Source organism: Pelmatolapia mariae, linkage group LG7 (genome assembly GCF_036321145.2).
Source record: "Pelmatolapia mariae isolate MD_Pm_ZW linkage group LG7, Pm_UMD_F_2, whole genome shotgun sequence".
Taxonomy (NCBI): Eukaryota; Metazoa; Chordata; class Actinopteri; order Cichliformes; family Cichlidae; genus Pelmatolapia; species Pelmatolapia mariae.
In genome coordinates, this window is record NC_086233.1 from 33,666,295 (window position 1) to 33,680,392 (window position 14,098).

Sequence of the window (14,098 nt, forward strand, 5' to 3'; positions counted from 1 at the left end):
ATCCTTCGGTCCTGTTCACCTGGAGATGATGAGAGCATCCATTTGTCTTCGTCTCATTGTGCTGCTGATACTTAAGCTGAGGGAAGACATTCAGTTGTCTCCTGATCGCCGATTAACACCGTTAGTGATGTTAGTTCCCCATGTCCGTATCTTTGCTCTGTTTTTGACGGTGACTTACACTTGCCTGTTTTCTTCCTCTGTGCAGAAAACCCTGGTATGTTCCCGAGAAAGCATTTCAGAGAGACAATCTGTTGTGTAAAGAGTTAGTGAAGGACTTGAACCTTAACTAACTGGAAACCCTCATGTTTGCCTCTTGTTTCTGTTCATCTTGCTGTAAATAAACCTGAGTCACCCACTTTGAGTCCAACATGCTCCATAGTCCACAAAACAAATTACATTTGAAGGGTAAACCACTCTCTCTAGGGCCCAGTGGAGTTATGAATCCTCTGCAAACAATACCATGACATGAGTGACCCCTTGCTGGGCCAGAACCGTGGGGAATTTTGTGTCATATAATGTTTATGTAAGCCAGTGTATGTAAGCCGACTACTGTAACCATTAAACTAGTTTTTTTAACAACCCGAAACCATCAGTAGAATTAAAGAAGTTAAAGAAAATTAGAGCAGATGATGTTGTGACTTATTGCCCTTTGCCTTCTGTTGTTCAGCTGATATCTGTCCACTTATCTTCACTAATTAAAGCAGACTAAATCATTCTCTCTTATGGCACTAGCAGCATGAAGCCTGCAGCTACAGCACACAGCTGTTTCAACTCTGCAACACAGTGTGTGGTATTGCAAGTGCTGGGTCTAATTTTGTGGTAAAAATGTACATTAGCATTCACTGTGTGCAGCTTGGAAGCGAGGATGGGCAATCAGATCCCAACAAACTAAATCTGGGACACGTAAATGCAAAGAACTTCTCTAATATTTTTCCCCATGCAACAGCAAAAATGATGATAATAAAGGCAAAAACTCTAGGAACTGCCTTCCACAGCCTTACCTTGTATGGAGTATTTCCCTCTCTTTATTGTAGCTGCATTTCCTTTTCTTTGTAGTAGTCTTCAACATTTTCCTGTCAAATGCGCAAAGCCTTTGACTTTGTGGTGACTCACAATGTCCCCTGTTGGTCATACTCTACTCTAACCTAAATGTGAGTGATGCTGACAGTCTTCTCTGCTTTCTTAGCAGCCATTGGATAAAAGTAAAGTGTCTGTACAGCAGATGCAAGTTTTCCAAACTTGAACCAATCAAAATGTGGGACACTGCCTCAGTTTGTGGGATGGGGGATGGACAAGGGATAAATATGCAGGACAAATCCATGTAAACAGGGATACCTGCACACTCTAGAGACAGACAGCGGCTGGCAGCTTGGCTTTTACCCCACAATTGATTATCAGACTCCTAGAGGACCAATGAATATGTATCCATGTCTCAGGGAAGTTCAGGTAGGATGATGGGAAATCTCTAATAATGGCTTTAATGTTATGGTGCATGGTCACATTCTTGGTGTATATGGGTGTTTTCAATTCAATTTAGATTTATTTATGTAGCACTAAATCACAACAACAGTTGCCTTAAGCTCTTTTCTACAGTAAGGCAAAGAGCCTATGGTGTTCTGGAGAAAACCCCAACACTCAAAGGTCCACTGCTGCATAACTAAAGGATGATTCAGGGTTGCCTGATCCAGCCCTTGCTATAAATTTTATAGAAAAGAAACGTTTTAAGTCTAATCTGAAAAGTAAAGAGGACGCCTGTCTCCCAAATCTAAATAGGGAGCTTTGTGTTGCTAGTATCATAAGCGTGCTCTGTGGATAGACCGGTATCCCGAGTGAGAGAAGCTTGATCAGAGATTGTTACGGTTGAGCGGTACATGTGAGCACCCAGAGAAAGGTGAAGCATATATATGCTGACAACATACAATAACCTGCTCTATTAAGGTGCAGACCATCACTCTAATAAGCCCTCCAAGCTCTCAGAACAAGTTAAAGTTGGCTATAAAAGTCATCTTGTAGTTGCAACAGACTGACTAAGCTCAGCAAGCAACTGAAATGACCCACCCTGCAGTAGAGAGTAGGAATTGTGTCTGAGATGAAAGTGCGGTAGTTCAGAGACTCCATTTGATCCGACATGGACTACAACATACTTCAACTTAGCGTGGTCCCATATAGTCTCCGGAATTTTGCTGTCTAATTCCAGAACTCAGGTATCTTCATCCCGATATTCCAGGCAACAGGGTCTCATATAATCACGGCCGTGAAGCAGGATGGAGCAAGAATCAAGGTGAGGATCAGCTGTGGTGTCGTGGAAGGACCTGGCTGTGGATGGACTGTGAGATGGTGCACAAGACCATGGAGAAACCAAGAGCGTGGCATCTCTTGTGGAGCCGGGGTGACAGCCAGTGGGGTGGCAGGTTTCATTGAGGAGCCTGGTCTAGTTAAATTGCCTCCAGTGTTCTTCAATGGAGACAGAGGCTTCTCATTAGTGCAGCAAAGTCCCAGTCAACTGGATGCTAAATTTGTTGACTAGCTGGCTGTCCTGGGAGCGCGGGATGGAATCTGGACACTTTCTCCAGTACTTGCTCTTTCAGATTGTGGTTGCAGGCTTCACTTGCTAGGCAGTACAGCTCACTCGGTCTACTTTGGTTTTGGCATCCAGTGTGCTCCAGTTACGATAGAGTCACCTTCTTTAATCTGGTAGAGGGTGGCGAGCCTTTGGTCCAGTTCGGTGACACAACAAAAATAAAACTGAGTTAAATGCCTGATTCTGTCCAGATCAGGATGCAGAACCTAATTGCCTGGTTTAAAAACAACGATTGAAAAAGAAATGCTAAATTAATTATCTAGATTTAGAAAATAGAGTCCTACAAGACCCATTGTTAGACTAAAAGTACACCAACAGAACAACACACAAGCGCAGTAGTGAGACACACAATCTCTTTTTAAATTAACTTCGTGTAGGTTTGTAATACAACCTACACAAAGCTAAATTCATGCAACACCTTTCTCCATTCGTTTTTTATTAGAACTATTGGTAAACATGTCTCAGGTTTCCTGCGAAATTGAACCGTCATGCCTAATATCCCCTTTGTCAGTGCACATTGTTAAAGTTATAAAGAAAACAGTCAGATCATACTTGAGAGGAGCTCACTTTGGAAGGAGAACAGCCTGCAGCTGATGAATGTTGATTTCTTTCAGCCTTGTGATTAATTTATCAGCTCACTGCGAGCAGAGAGACACCACAGTGTTTCAGTGATTTAGAATTCAGAGCACTGTTCAAACACTGGCCTCGTTTCAAAACACCTTTTTTTTTCCCTACGTAGGAATTGTTAATACCGGGAATAAACACATGTACTCTCAGGGGAAATATTGAAATAGTATCCAGCTTATTATGATATTAAAAATAAAACGATAAACTGATGTTTGACCATTTGAATCCTTCCGATTAAATATCTTCTTTTAAATCTTTTTCTTTTCATTTTGGTGTTAATGACCGTTTTGTTACAGAGAGATATTTTGACGTTTCCTGCAGTGATGAATAAACTCATTGTCTCACTGCTTTCCATTAAAAAAAATTGAGAGAACATTTCCTCCGTGTGAAGCTCTCCGCTGTGTGCACGCGCGTGTGCGTGTGTGTTGTAAAAGCCAGTTTCCTAGGTAACCAGGAGGTTGATTCTGCTCGTGTCTTCAGCTGCAGGGAAGCAAACAGTTTCATCAACAGAGGGGTCAGATATAATGCAACATCCACAATATCTACAGTGTGTTTCTTTTACTTCGTCTCTGCACACAAACACACACACAGACACAAGCACGCACTCTATCCTTTACAAACACACTTCTCTCTCTCACACACACACACATACAAAAATTAGACAAACAAGACAGGCGAGTCATCTTCTGCAGAAGAGTGACGGGCTATGACTGATGATGCTGACATCCTGTGTGATTGATGAGCTGCTCACGGAGGTCGGTCCAGTTTACGAGAGAGAGCAGTATGAGAAATCAGGCTCTCTTTCCAGTTCCAGTTCCGGGGGGGGGGGGGGGGGGGGGGGGCATGACTACTGTTATACTAAAAAGACAAACGCCTTCCCTCCTCCCTTCTAACCATTTCAAATTTTATGCACCAGCAAAGCCCACAACGCTGATATAATTTTTTTGCAGCCCATTCATACTCTACAATTGTGCTGTAGGCTGCATGCGCCATGCCTTTACTGCTCCTGCCTTTCGTGTCCTGTTATGACAAACATGATGATCGAGTGTGTTTTTAACAAGTGATTACATGTATTTTTCATAGGATTAGCTTCTTCGCCGGCATCATTAGTAGCTGAAGCAGCAGCAGCAGCAGCACAGCACGCCAACGCGCAAAACCCCGGAGCAGGGAACCGATACAGCGGGAGCGCGCACCACAGGCGCGCATGCACAGCTGTCAGGACCAAGGACAGCAGCAGCAGCAGCAGCCGCTCAGCCCGGAGCAACCAGCGCGCCACGCATCGGTGCTGAGTTCGGAGAAAGCGCACGGGAACAGAGGCTGGAGAGAGCGATACTCGCCCCGGAGAGGAAGCCGTAGAAGCGTGGGCTATGGTTTAAGTCTTTGTGGCTGCCACTAGAAGGTTTTGCAGCTCCTCAAAGGAGAGCAAAAGAAGGTGGACAATGCGGGTTAGATGTCCCCGGATGACAGCCTGTCTCTAACATGATCATGCACATTCCTCCGCATTGCACATAACCAAACCACCTTTTTTTTGGACAAAGTCTTCCTTTTCCTTTTTGGCCTCCCTCCCTCGCTATCACCGCCCACCTGGATTGTGCCTGCAGTCGCGCATTCAACTGGCTGAGCTGTCCAGAAGCTGGTCGAGCCGACCCGCCACCGGGGAGAAAAGCGACCGGGCTGCGCTGTGCTGTTTGGTGGTCCACACGATGCGTCTGTTTCTGCTGGCGGTGCTCTTCTCGTGCTCCTGCGCGCGGGCCGGCTGCGAGCCGAAGATCGTGAACATCGGGGCCGTCCTGAGCCAGAAGAGATACGAGCAGGTCTTCAAAGATGCCGTGACCCAGGCCAACCAAGTCTACGGCAGGGACAAATTCAAGCTGACCGCCATCTCCGTAACGCATAAATCCAACGCGATCCAGATGGCTCTCTCCGTCTGCGAGGACCTCATCTCCAGTCAGGTACAGTTTACTGCCAATGGGCTCTAGTTGCCTTATTCATCTCTGATTTTAGTATATTTGCCACGAGCCAAATGCAAAGTCCACCTACTTAAAGATAGTTGCATCCGGGTGTCTTTGAGGGACTGCTTCTTACCAGAGAAAGTTTGTGCTTTCAGTGAAATTTCTTACATTTCAGAAGCATCTTTGTTTTTTCACCTTAGCACCGTTGAAGGGATTGGCTGTCATAACTAGCTTATTAGTTCTGAATTAAACCTAGACAGACTATTTTATTAGATCTTCAGCTGCAGAAAATCTATCAAGCAGGAACATGTTAATGCAGGGGTGGGAAGTTAGACTACATATTATGCTGGCCTTCTGTTGTTCCATTTGGCACTATTCCACACTTTAACTCACATCTTAGTTCACTTTGTATAATACACTGATCCCTCTACAGCTCCATCTGTTTTCCAGAAATCCAAAAATAGGCTGTGGTTTGGGGCATAACTCGGATGAGAGGGCAATTGTACTTTATAGGACACCCAGCTGCGGAACAACTCAACTGCAAAGGAACCAGTCAGGAGTGAAAATGTGCAATATGTAATTTGTGATTAATGGCTTGGCTCTGACCGTGTGTGTTGCATGATGTGTGAACATTTTGGCAAAAGGAGGCTGGAATGCTTTGAGGTAACAGTTTAGTATGTTTGGTGGATAATGACCTCAGTTCCTCTGATAGTGATCCGAAGCATGGGTGGCATGAGAAACTGTCTTTGTAAGGTATACTAGGAGGAGGCGCATGTTAAAAATGACCTGAAATGTGAATTATCTCGGAGATTCACGCCATTTGTGCTGCAGATGTAGCCAGCAAAATATATGTCATAAGTAATACATGATTAGAGAGTGTGCGCCTTTGAGAGTTGAAGCATGCTGACAAATGCACCGACCATCCTCTCGTGGTGATGCTCAACACAGCTTTTAAAAAGCACCAACATTATGTCACAGCATGTTGAGGCGTGAAGTCCCTCTTGCTCTCACTCTTCTTTCTCCCACACACATAATTAAGCTTTATAAAAAAAAAAAAGAAAAAAAAACACCCACAGCTTCAGTGTTGCTTTCATGTCCCTGGTCCTCTGCTTAATATAATGAGTCTAAGAGATACAGGCTTGTAGGAATAAAACCATCATATTCTGTCTCTGTCATGCAAAGTAAGAGTGTAAAATCCACCCACATGGGATTCTAAAGACAACACCAGCAATGTTCTCTGTGTCCCCCATGAATTTAAGGGACATTAAACTGATTTACAATGATTTATTGGGGACATTGTTTACCTTAACTACCTGCCTAACCCTAACCTGACCTTAAAAGACCGCATTATGTTAAAAATTTCAGGTTCACACTTGTGTTCTGTCACCATACACATCCTCACAATGTGATTGTGTAAGAAGACTTAAACCCCCACAACATGAGCAATAGTCTCACACACACACACACACACACACACACACACACACACACACACACACACACACACACACACACACACACACACACACACACCTCTTGTGAATGAGACAAAATCACACTTGAATTAGACAGAAAGTCTATCGAAGGTGTAATCTGATGAGATCAGCTAGTAGGTGCTAGCAGTCACAGAGGAGGGAAGACTGTGGCAGATGGAAGAGTAGATGCCTGGGAGCAGTCCTTGGAAGATAGACCTCATTTTTGACCCAACCATACGGACTCCTCATATCCAATAATCCATTCCCGCACAGCCATGCCAACTTTATTCCCCTTCATCCACATCTCCGGGGCATTTCTCAAATCGATTCTCACATAAATTCATCCTTTTACTTGAGTAGTTGGTCAGCTTGGGCTCACTTTATGCAGGAATAAGACAGCACAAATTAATATTAGTCTGCCAGCCCACACAGTGAGCATCATCTCAAGGAGAGGTTTCTTTTTTGTTTTTTTGCTTCTCTATTTTTTGTTATAGATGTGGTTGCCCCTGGCTACAATTTATGTCTAGATTCAAGGTTCACTGAATGAATAATGAGTATATTGTATGTTAGGTGCACAGAAGTTTCATTTGAGCTAAAAAATAAATAAATAAAAAACCCCTGATGTTGTTGCCAAGGCTTAATTACTGGCTCTGTCTAGTGGACAGCTTCCCCAGGGCTATATATGCTCACTGGCCTCCAATGTCCTAGATTCTGTGAAGCAATCAGTTTGTGATCAGTGATTAATTCCAAATAGAAACTGAAATGAAAAGACTTTAACACAATTCCCGCATTTTAATCTAGTCTTAAAGGGAAACTGCACCTCAAATTGCACAGAGTTGGGGACATACACTTTTTCCTATTTAAAACACACACACACACACACACACACACACACACACACACACACACACACACACACACACACACACACACACACACACACAAATAAAACCACAAACTGAAAACACTTGTGTGGAGCTGCTTAAAGTGACAAAAACTAAATTTGAAAACTGGCCTCTTTCTAAAAACTATGACCCAGTTACTCAAAAAAAGTTTGAATGTTGGAGCTTTTTTCTTTCCACTGAACTACACTGTCAACTGCATTACTATGCAAAAGAAGGACTCTTCATGCTGAAAGGCTCACACTTTTGATGTCATCAGTGGCTTCCACCTGCTTTCTTTAGGTGGTAGGTGCCATTATGCTCAAGAGAAGGCAGACCCAGACCCAGAGGCTGGGCAAATCACATCTAAACAAGACCTGGGAGAAGATATGTGTGTTTGATTTTGGAGGACACTGTGTCTTTAAGGGTCTGTAAAAATAGACTGTATATCAAAGATGGATGACGCCACCTGGACATCAACTATTGATTTTTTTTTTCAAGCCTAAGTATTGGTATTTTGTGCCACAAGTATGTAACTTTAAGCCTTAATGTAATTTGAACAGGTGACTTATTAAATATTGCCACTCAACCCCCTATCCTAAAGATTTTGGTATCTCTAAAGGCAAAGACCAAAATATTTTTTATAACAAACTGTAAAATAGTCTTTTCTCCCAGATGCACTGACTCACTTTTACTGTATAAAAAGGTGAATAAGACCATTGTGACTTCTGGCATTTGTTAGTGAAAAGATGAAATTCATCATGAAGCTGATGGATACTGCACGCAAAAAGGAAAGACACTTACCAATCACATGATAAAATGTTTCATAGTTTATCCTTATTTTTTAAACCCTTTAAGACCTAACATGGAACCAAGTCCGCCAGAGCTTATCTTTATATTTTTACATGCTTTAGTGCCATTTTTGGGAGTATTTCAAGTTGCTATACATCAATACAACCATTATATCCCAAATGTTCATAATATGTATGCATTAAGTCCATAGTAACAACACAAAAAAGCAAAAAAAAGTGCAATAAACTACAAAAGAAAAATTGAAAATGTTTTTTTTTTAACACATATTTCTAGTTAGAGAAATTTAAGAGGTGTATCCCTCAAAACTGTAAATGCAAAAAAGTTGCACAAAATAGTTTTCAACCACAGGAAATTTATTTTGAGTGTCTTCATAGTTTTATTTTTGAGATACACCAATTTTTATATACTGCAGGAAAAATGAAAATAAATATTATAATGCAAATTTGCAAAAAAACATCATGTGCATCAAAATAAACTATTTCCAACAGTGTAATTTGAGTTCTAAGCATCCCAGAAACTATAAAAAAGGCATAAACTCAAACATGAATTTTAAAAACACCAGCATATCTTTGTAAATGCCATATAGGAAAAAACTACATTTTCCACAAACATTACATCACTTCCGGTTTCGGGCAGACATGCGATAGTTCTGCGACAGCTCTGACCTCTATTCCAACGTAGGAAGTGCTATGAACAGCTGATCAGATCAGCAAAGCGTGTTTCTGGAATATTATGTTTTTATTGCTGCAAGTGCTTTTTATGCAATTTTTGCAAAGCCATATGTGGAAGGAAACCGTGACCTAGGACAAGATGGGTGTATAAGATATAAGTACAACTCCTAAGGTTTTATATGCAAAAGAAATTATTGCGCTAGCTTATGGCTTATGAGGTTGCAATTCTACCAGGCCTTAAAAATAGTTGCGCAAAACGGAGGCTGTCCACTCCGACCAGCCATAAAGGGTTACCTGGAACCATGTTTTAAATAATCTTTTCATAGAGATATATTTAGCTTGGCTTCTTTGTACAACAGGAAGCGTCACTCCCTCCTGGCCATTAAAAGATTGGAAATTTAAGACACCTGGTGTGTCTTCACTTTTTGGACCTGAATGTTACTTCCATCTTTTATATACAGCTTCTAAAGAAAGAGAGATAGAAACTGCTGCCCCCAACATCTATCGGAGTAGGATGAGTGGTCTTAACATTTTGTCTTAATGGCAGTGTCAAAATGACAAAGGGTCCTTCTTCTGTATCTCTGCAGGTCTATGCTATCCTGGTGAGTCACCCTCCCCAGTCCAATGACCACCTAACCCCGACGCCTGTCTCTTACACGGCAGGCTTCTACCGCATCCCCGTGGTGGGGCTCACCACCCGCATGTCCATCTACTCAGACAAGGTGAGTGATGGATGTGAGAGATGTAAAAGGAGACAGAGAGAAAGAGGGAAACAGGAAAAACAGGAAGAGAGTGAACACAGAGTGGAGGAATAAGAAGCTCCCCTGGGGCATCTTCAGAGGCTTCCTAGATTAAACGTCCCATCAGTGTCCATTAGGGGAGCTGTGATTAAATGGGTTTCCAACTGAAATTTGAAAGAGCATCATTAATAATGCCTCCGACCTGACTTATGTTTTTAAGAAGCACAAGCAACCAAAATGAAACTAAAGCAATCACATAAATGCCAAAGACATGAATTGAGTTTTTTAAGGGACACAGTCCATAATCTCCCAAAATAAGGGAAATGAGAGGCATTCAATTCAGAGATTTAGATAGGCCTGGGGGAGATGTGAGGAAGGAAGATCAAGGAAAGGGATTCCATATTGTTGTACATGATATTTATCCATTGTGTTTGCTTTTGTTCACTGCCACAAAACATCTTAAATATGTGGTGCATGATTTGTCTAGAACAGATTGAGCAGCTAAAATGAACAGCATACAAAACCATATCCCAGATCACCAAAAGTATGTGGACACTCAATTAAAGCTATCCAGATTTAGAGACTTGCAGCATCTTCAAATAATCCTGTTTTTGCATTCAAGTCTTTATTTTGATGGCTAAGGCTCTTCTCTTTTATTTGTGCCCCTACTTTAAAAAAAAAAAAGTATTTATTTTTTTAAAACTCCTGGTGCAGACTCTGGACTCTCAGCCAGAACATAGTAGTAACTTCAGACTCCACTCAGTCTCAGAGATCCTCTTTTTCCCAGTGTGTGTTTGTTTTTTAAGAAATGAAATGCCAGAGAGATGCAAGTGGCTAATTACTTCCTTTATTGATATTCTTCAAAAGAGGAGAATTTTGGGGATGCAGCGCATGTCCACTGCATACTGGATTACTTTTGGGTACACTGTGTATACTTACAGTCTTATGTTGCAATCAATGAGACCACTGGAAATTTAGCTGTTACTAGTTCTACACGATACTTTTTTTTTTTTTATCTTGTGCACACGGGATAATTATCATGTTGTCAGAATATGATTTGATATTATTTCCACTTGATAACAAACAGATTTTAAAAAACTAATCATGCATCTTTGCTGATCACCTTTTTTTCTGCTCAATGCTCCTCAGAGTATCCACCTGTCCTTTCTGCGGACAGTCCCTCCCTACTCTCACCAGGCGCACGTGTGGTTCGACCTAATGCGCGAGTTCAACTGGAACCACATCATCCTGATAGTGAGCGACGACCACGAGGGCCGGGCTGCTCAAAAGAGGCTCGAGACCCTCTTGGAGGAAAGAGAAACAAAGGTGAGATGCTCTGGCTCCCGGCCTCCCAGCCTCCTCCCCCGTCCCCTCGAGTGTATGAGCATGAGCGAGCGAGTGTTTAAGGCTTTTAAACCTCAAAGGTCTTCTATGTATGTGACTGTTTTCCTTTCTGTTGTGTGGCCACATCTCTTTCTCACCATTGTGTAAACATTGGCTAACATTCCTAGAGACATTACCAGCGTTTAATGTGGTCTAATCTTACAAAAGTTTGTATGTTTATTTGCTCATCTTCACTTTGCTTTTCTCCATAGTCCAAATTATCCAGTGTCTTTCCACATTGGGAGCCAAATAGTGGAATTTAACATGGGGCTTTGCAAACCATCACAGATTTAACTGTTTCACTGGAGTCAGGTGTTCCTTTGCAGGCTTTGTTACTGCACACAGAGGGCTTTCCTTTATTGCAACCTGCTACTTCATGTTTGGAAGATAAGAGGCTTTATTTTTTTCTTTTTCGGATAGCGCTGATGCTTCCATTTTAAGTATTGCTCTGGGCTGTGTATATGGGTCAGTGAAATGCTGATCTTTGAGCCAAAACAGACTTGAGACTGTGATGATGTGTGCCCTTTGGGGGCAAAGAGAGTTAGATGGCTAGAAAGAGGAAGAAAAAAACAAAACAACTGCATCTATTTCATCCATTTAATAAGATGAAATCACGTTGCGATGCGTTTTCTCTCTGTACTCTGTGTTGCTTGTCCCTCTCTGGGGCTCTTTTGCTGTAATTGTGTGGCAGAGTGAAATGAGTCCTGATTCGGAGACTTAATTAAATCAGAAGCTGAAGAGACACTGGGTATGACACACACCCGAGGCAATTTTGCAGAAGGCAGCTACAGTTAAAGCAAAGCTGCTTAAATGAAGCGACCAGGATCGGCGTCAGACACCAATCTGAAAACACTCTCGATTGTGAAACTGCAGCTGCGCACTTTGAACCATAACCAGTGACAGTCAGATGGTGGAGATGTGACTCACATCCTGCACTGGAAAAGATAAATTTGTATATTAAAAGCCTGTGCAAGTGCAAAGTCTTCGTTTGGATCTCAGAATGAACCCATCTGTGCATTCAGCTCATTCAGTCCCATAAAGCTGAGCGAAGTGGCAGCGACTCTCTCTGCTGATGAGAGCCTCTAATTATGAATATATTTAGTCCTCACTGCAGCGCCAGTTTGAGAGTTTCTGGGCCCTGAGAAGGATTTGTTTGAGAATCTTTCCAAAAACATGCAGAGATAATTACACTGAAACCAGTGCAGAGCAGCATAAGACAAGTCCTGTATATCCCCCCACACACACACACACACAAAAAACCGCCAACAGTAAAGTGATTCTACTAATGACTGTTTTCGCCATATCCAAAGGCTGATGTATATCATTCAGCTGTGCCGTAGCACTCAGCTGCTGTCGATAAACCATAAAAAATTAATGAATCCTACTGTCACACTGGCATCATCCTTCATTACTACGAGCAAATCCTCTATAGTTTGTTTTGAGTCAGTCCCACATACACTCATCTATACACTACTGGGTAATGCCTGTTAATCCGTAGCTGAAAATAGCCGTCAACAAATGGTTGATCTGGACTAACATTTTCTCAACACTACAGATTCCAGCTCTTCCAGCAAATTACTGCAGCTTTTCTTTCTTAAATGAAGCATTAAATAGGAAGAAATATGCAAGAGGCTTAGAGCCACACGCATGTGGAGAAGTTGGAAAGCTTTGAAAGACACGCTGATGTAGTTCTGGCTATGCTGAGAAAATATTAAACAAAAGTAGCCTTAATATCTTAAAATGCAACATGATTTTCATAAAATGTCACAAAAGAAGAATCAAAACTTGGTCCCCAGCTGAGAGGACATTTGGGGTTTTACGCTTGGCAATGTGACAAAATCAGGGAGTGTAACCTTTATACTCTTAAATGACGAGAAAAGAAATGTCAGCGAGCAGCTGCTCAGCTCACTTTCCCCTCGGCTCTGACATCCCGTGTGTCACCGAATTAACAAAATAATCATGATAAAAAAAATCTTTTTCATTACCAAACCAGCTTTTTCTTTATAGATTTGTCTGGATGTCATATCTCCAAATGCTTTAGGTGATGCTGAAGGATTTCATTTTGTCTCAGGTAGACCACGCTCTAATTAAAACTGAGAAATGTTGCTCTTGCTAATCACCTTGTTGTGCTGCATAAACTCAGTGACAGGCAAGTTGGAGTATTTTTAGCTCTGTGGTAAGTCTTTAGCGAGGTCACACAGTCACAGGGGGGCTGTCACCACCAGTGAAAAGGCGCTGGACACAGTGGACTTAGCCAGAGAGCAAATGTGGCCAACACAAAGTGAAATATTAATGCCTGGCTGCAGATACAAAAATAGAGTGCTCAGAAAAACTCAGGGGATAAAGACAAAGTCCTTTTTTTCTGGAAGGCTTCAGAGAGGGTTTCTACTTGAATTAGATGCAAAAAATTCTCAGTTTATGATAAATTTCTAACTCGATTTTTGCCTTTATAGCTGCTAGGATACAGAGAGAAATGCCACTGCCAGGAGCTGAAGATCAAACACCATTACCGTAAGGTTTCTGGGACACTTTTGTAACATTACTTTGAAATAAATTTAGTGATCTGTCACCACTGATGATAATTCCAGATATTCCAAATATTATGTAGAAGATCCTTCTGCAAAAATACAATTTATATACACTCACTGGCCACTTTATCACATAGAACCTAACAAAGTGGCCAGTGAATACCACAATTCACCTTGATGCTGATTGTTGCAGGCAGCTCCTTTGAGTTTTTTATAAGGTACAACTTACTAGTAATGGTTTGAACCCCCTTTTGTTCTTCAGAACTGCCTAAATTCTTCATGACATAGATTCAACAAGGTGTTGGAAATATGCCCAAATCATTATACCACCACTGTCAGTCTGAACCTTTGACACAAGGCAGGATGGATCCATGCGTCCATGTTCTTTATGCCAAATTCAGACCCTACCACCTGAATGTAGCAGCAGAATTCGAGACTCCAGACCAG

The 14,098-nt window shown here is 41.9% G+C and overlaps 1 protein-coding gene across 4 annotated transcripts in view; it reads left to right on the forward strand.

The window, feature by feature from the left end:
* Positions 1-4,692: 4,692 nt before the first annotated feature.
* The window catches only part of grin1a (glutamate receptor, ionotropic, N-methyl D-aspartate 1a), a 37,077-nt gene continuing 27,671 nt past the window's right edge, over positions 4,693-14,098 (forward strand). For 3 of the 4 annotated variants that reach the window (XR_010094344.1, XM_063478865.1, XM_063478863.2), the window contains exons 1-3: positions 4,809-5,160; positions 9,588-9,722; positions 10,890-11,066. Coding sequence is in view for 3 of the 4 variants with exons in the window: in XM_063478865.1 (XP_063334935.1) it covers positions 4,912-5,160; positions 9,588-9,722; positions 10,890-11,066 (561 nt within the window). In the remaining variant the exon portion in view is untranslated. Of the gene's footprint in view, positions 5,161-9,587; positions 9,723-10,889; positions 11,067-14,098 lie in introns of all 4 variants that reach the window. The other variant, XM_063478864.1, reaches the window with a different exon arrangement.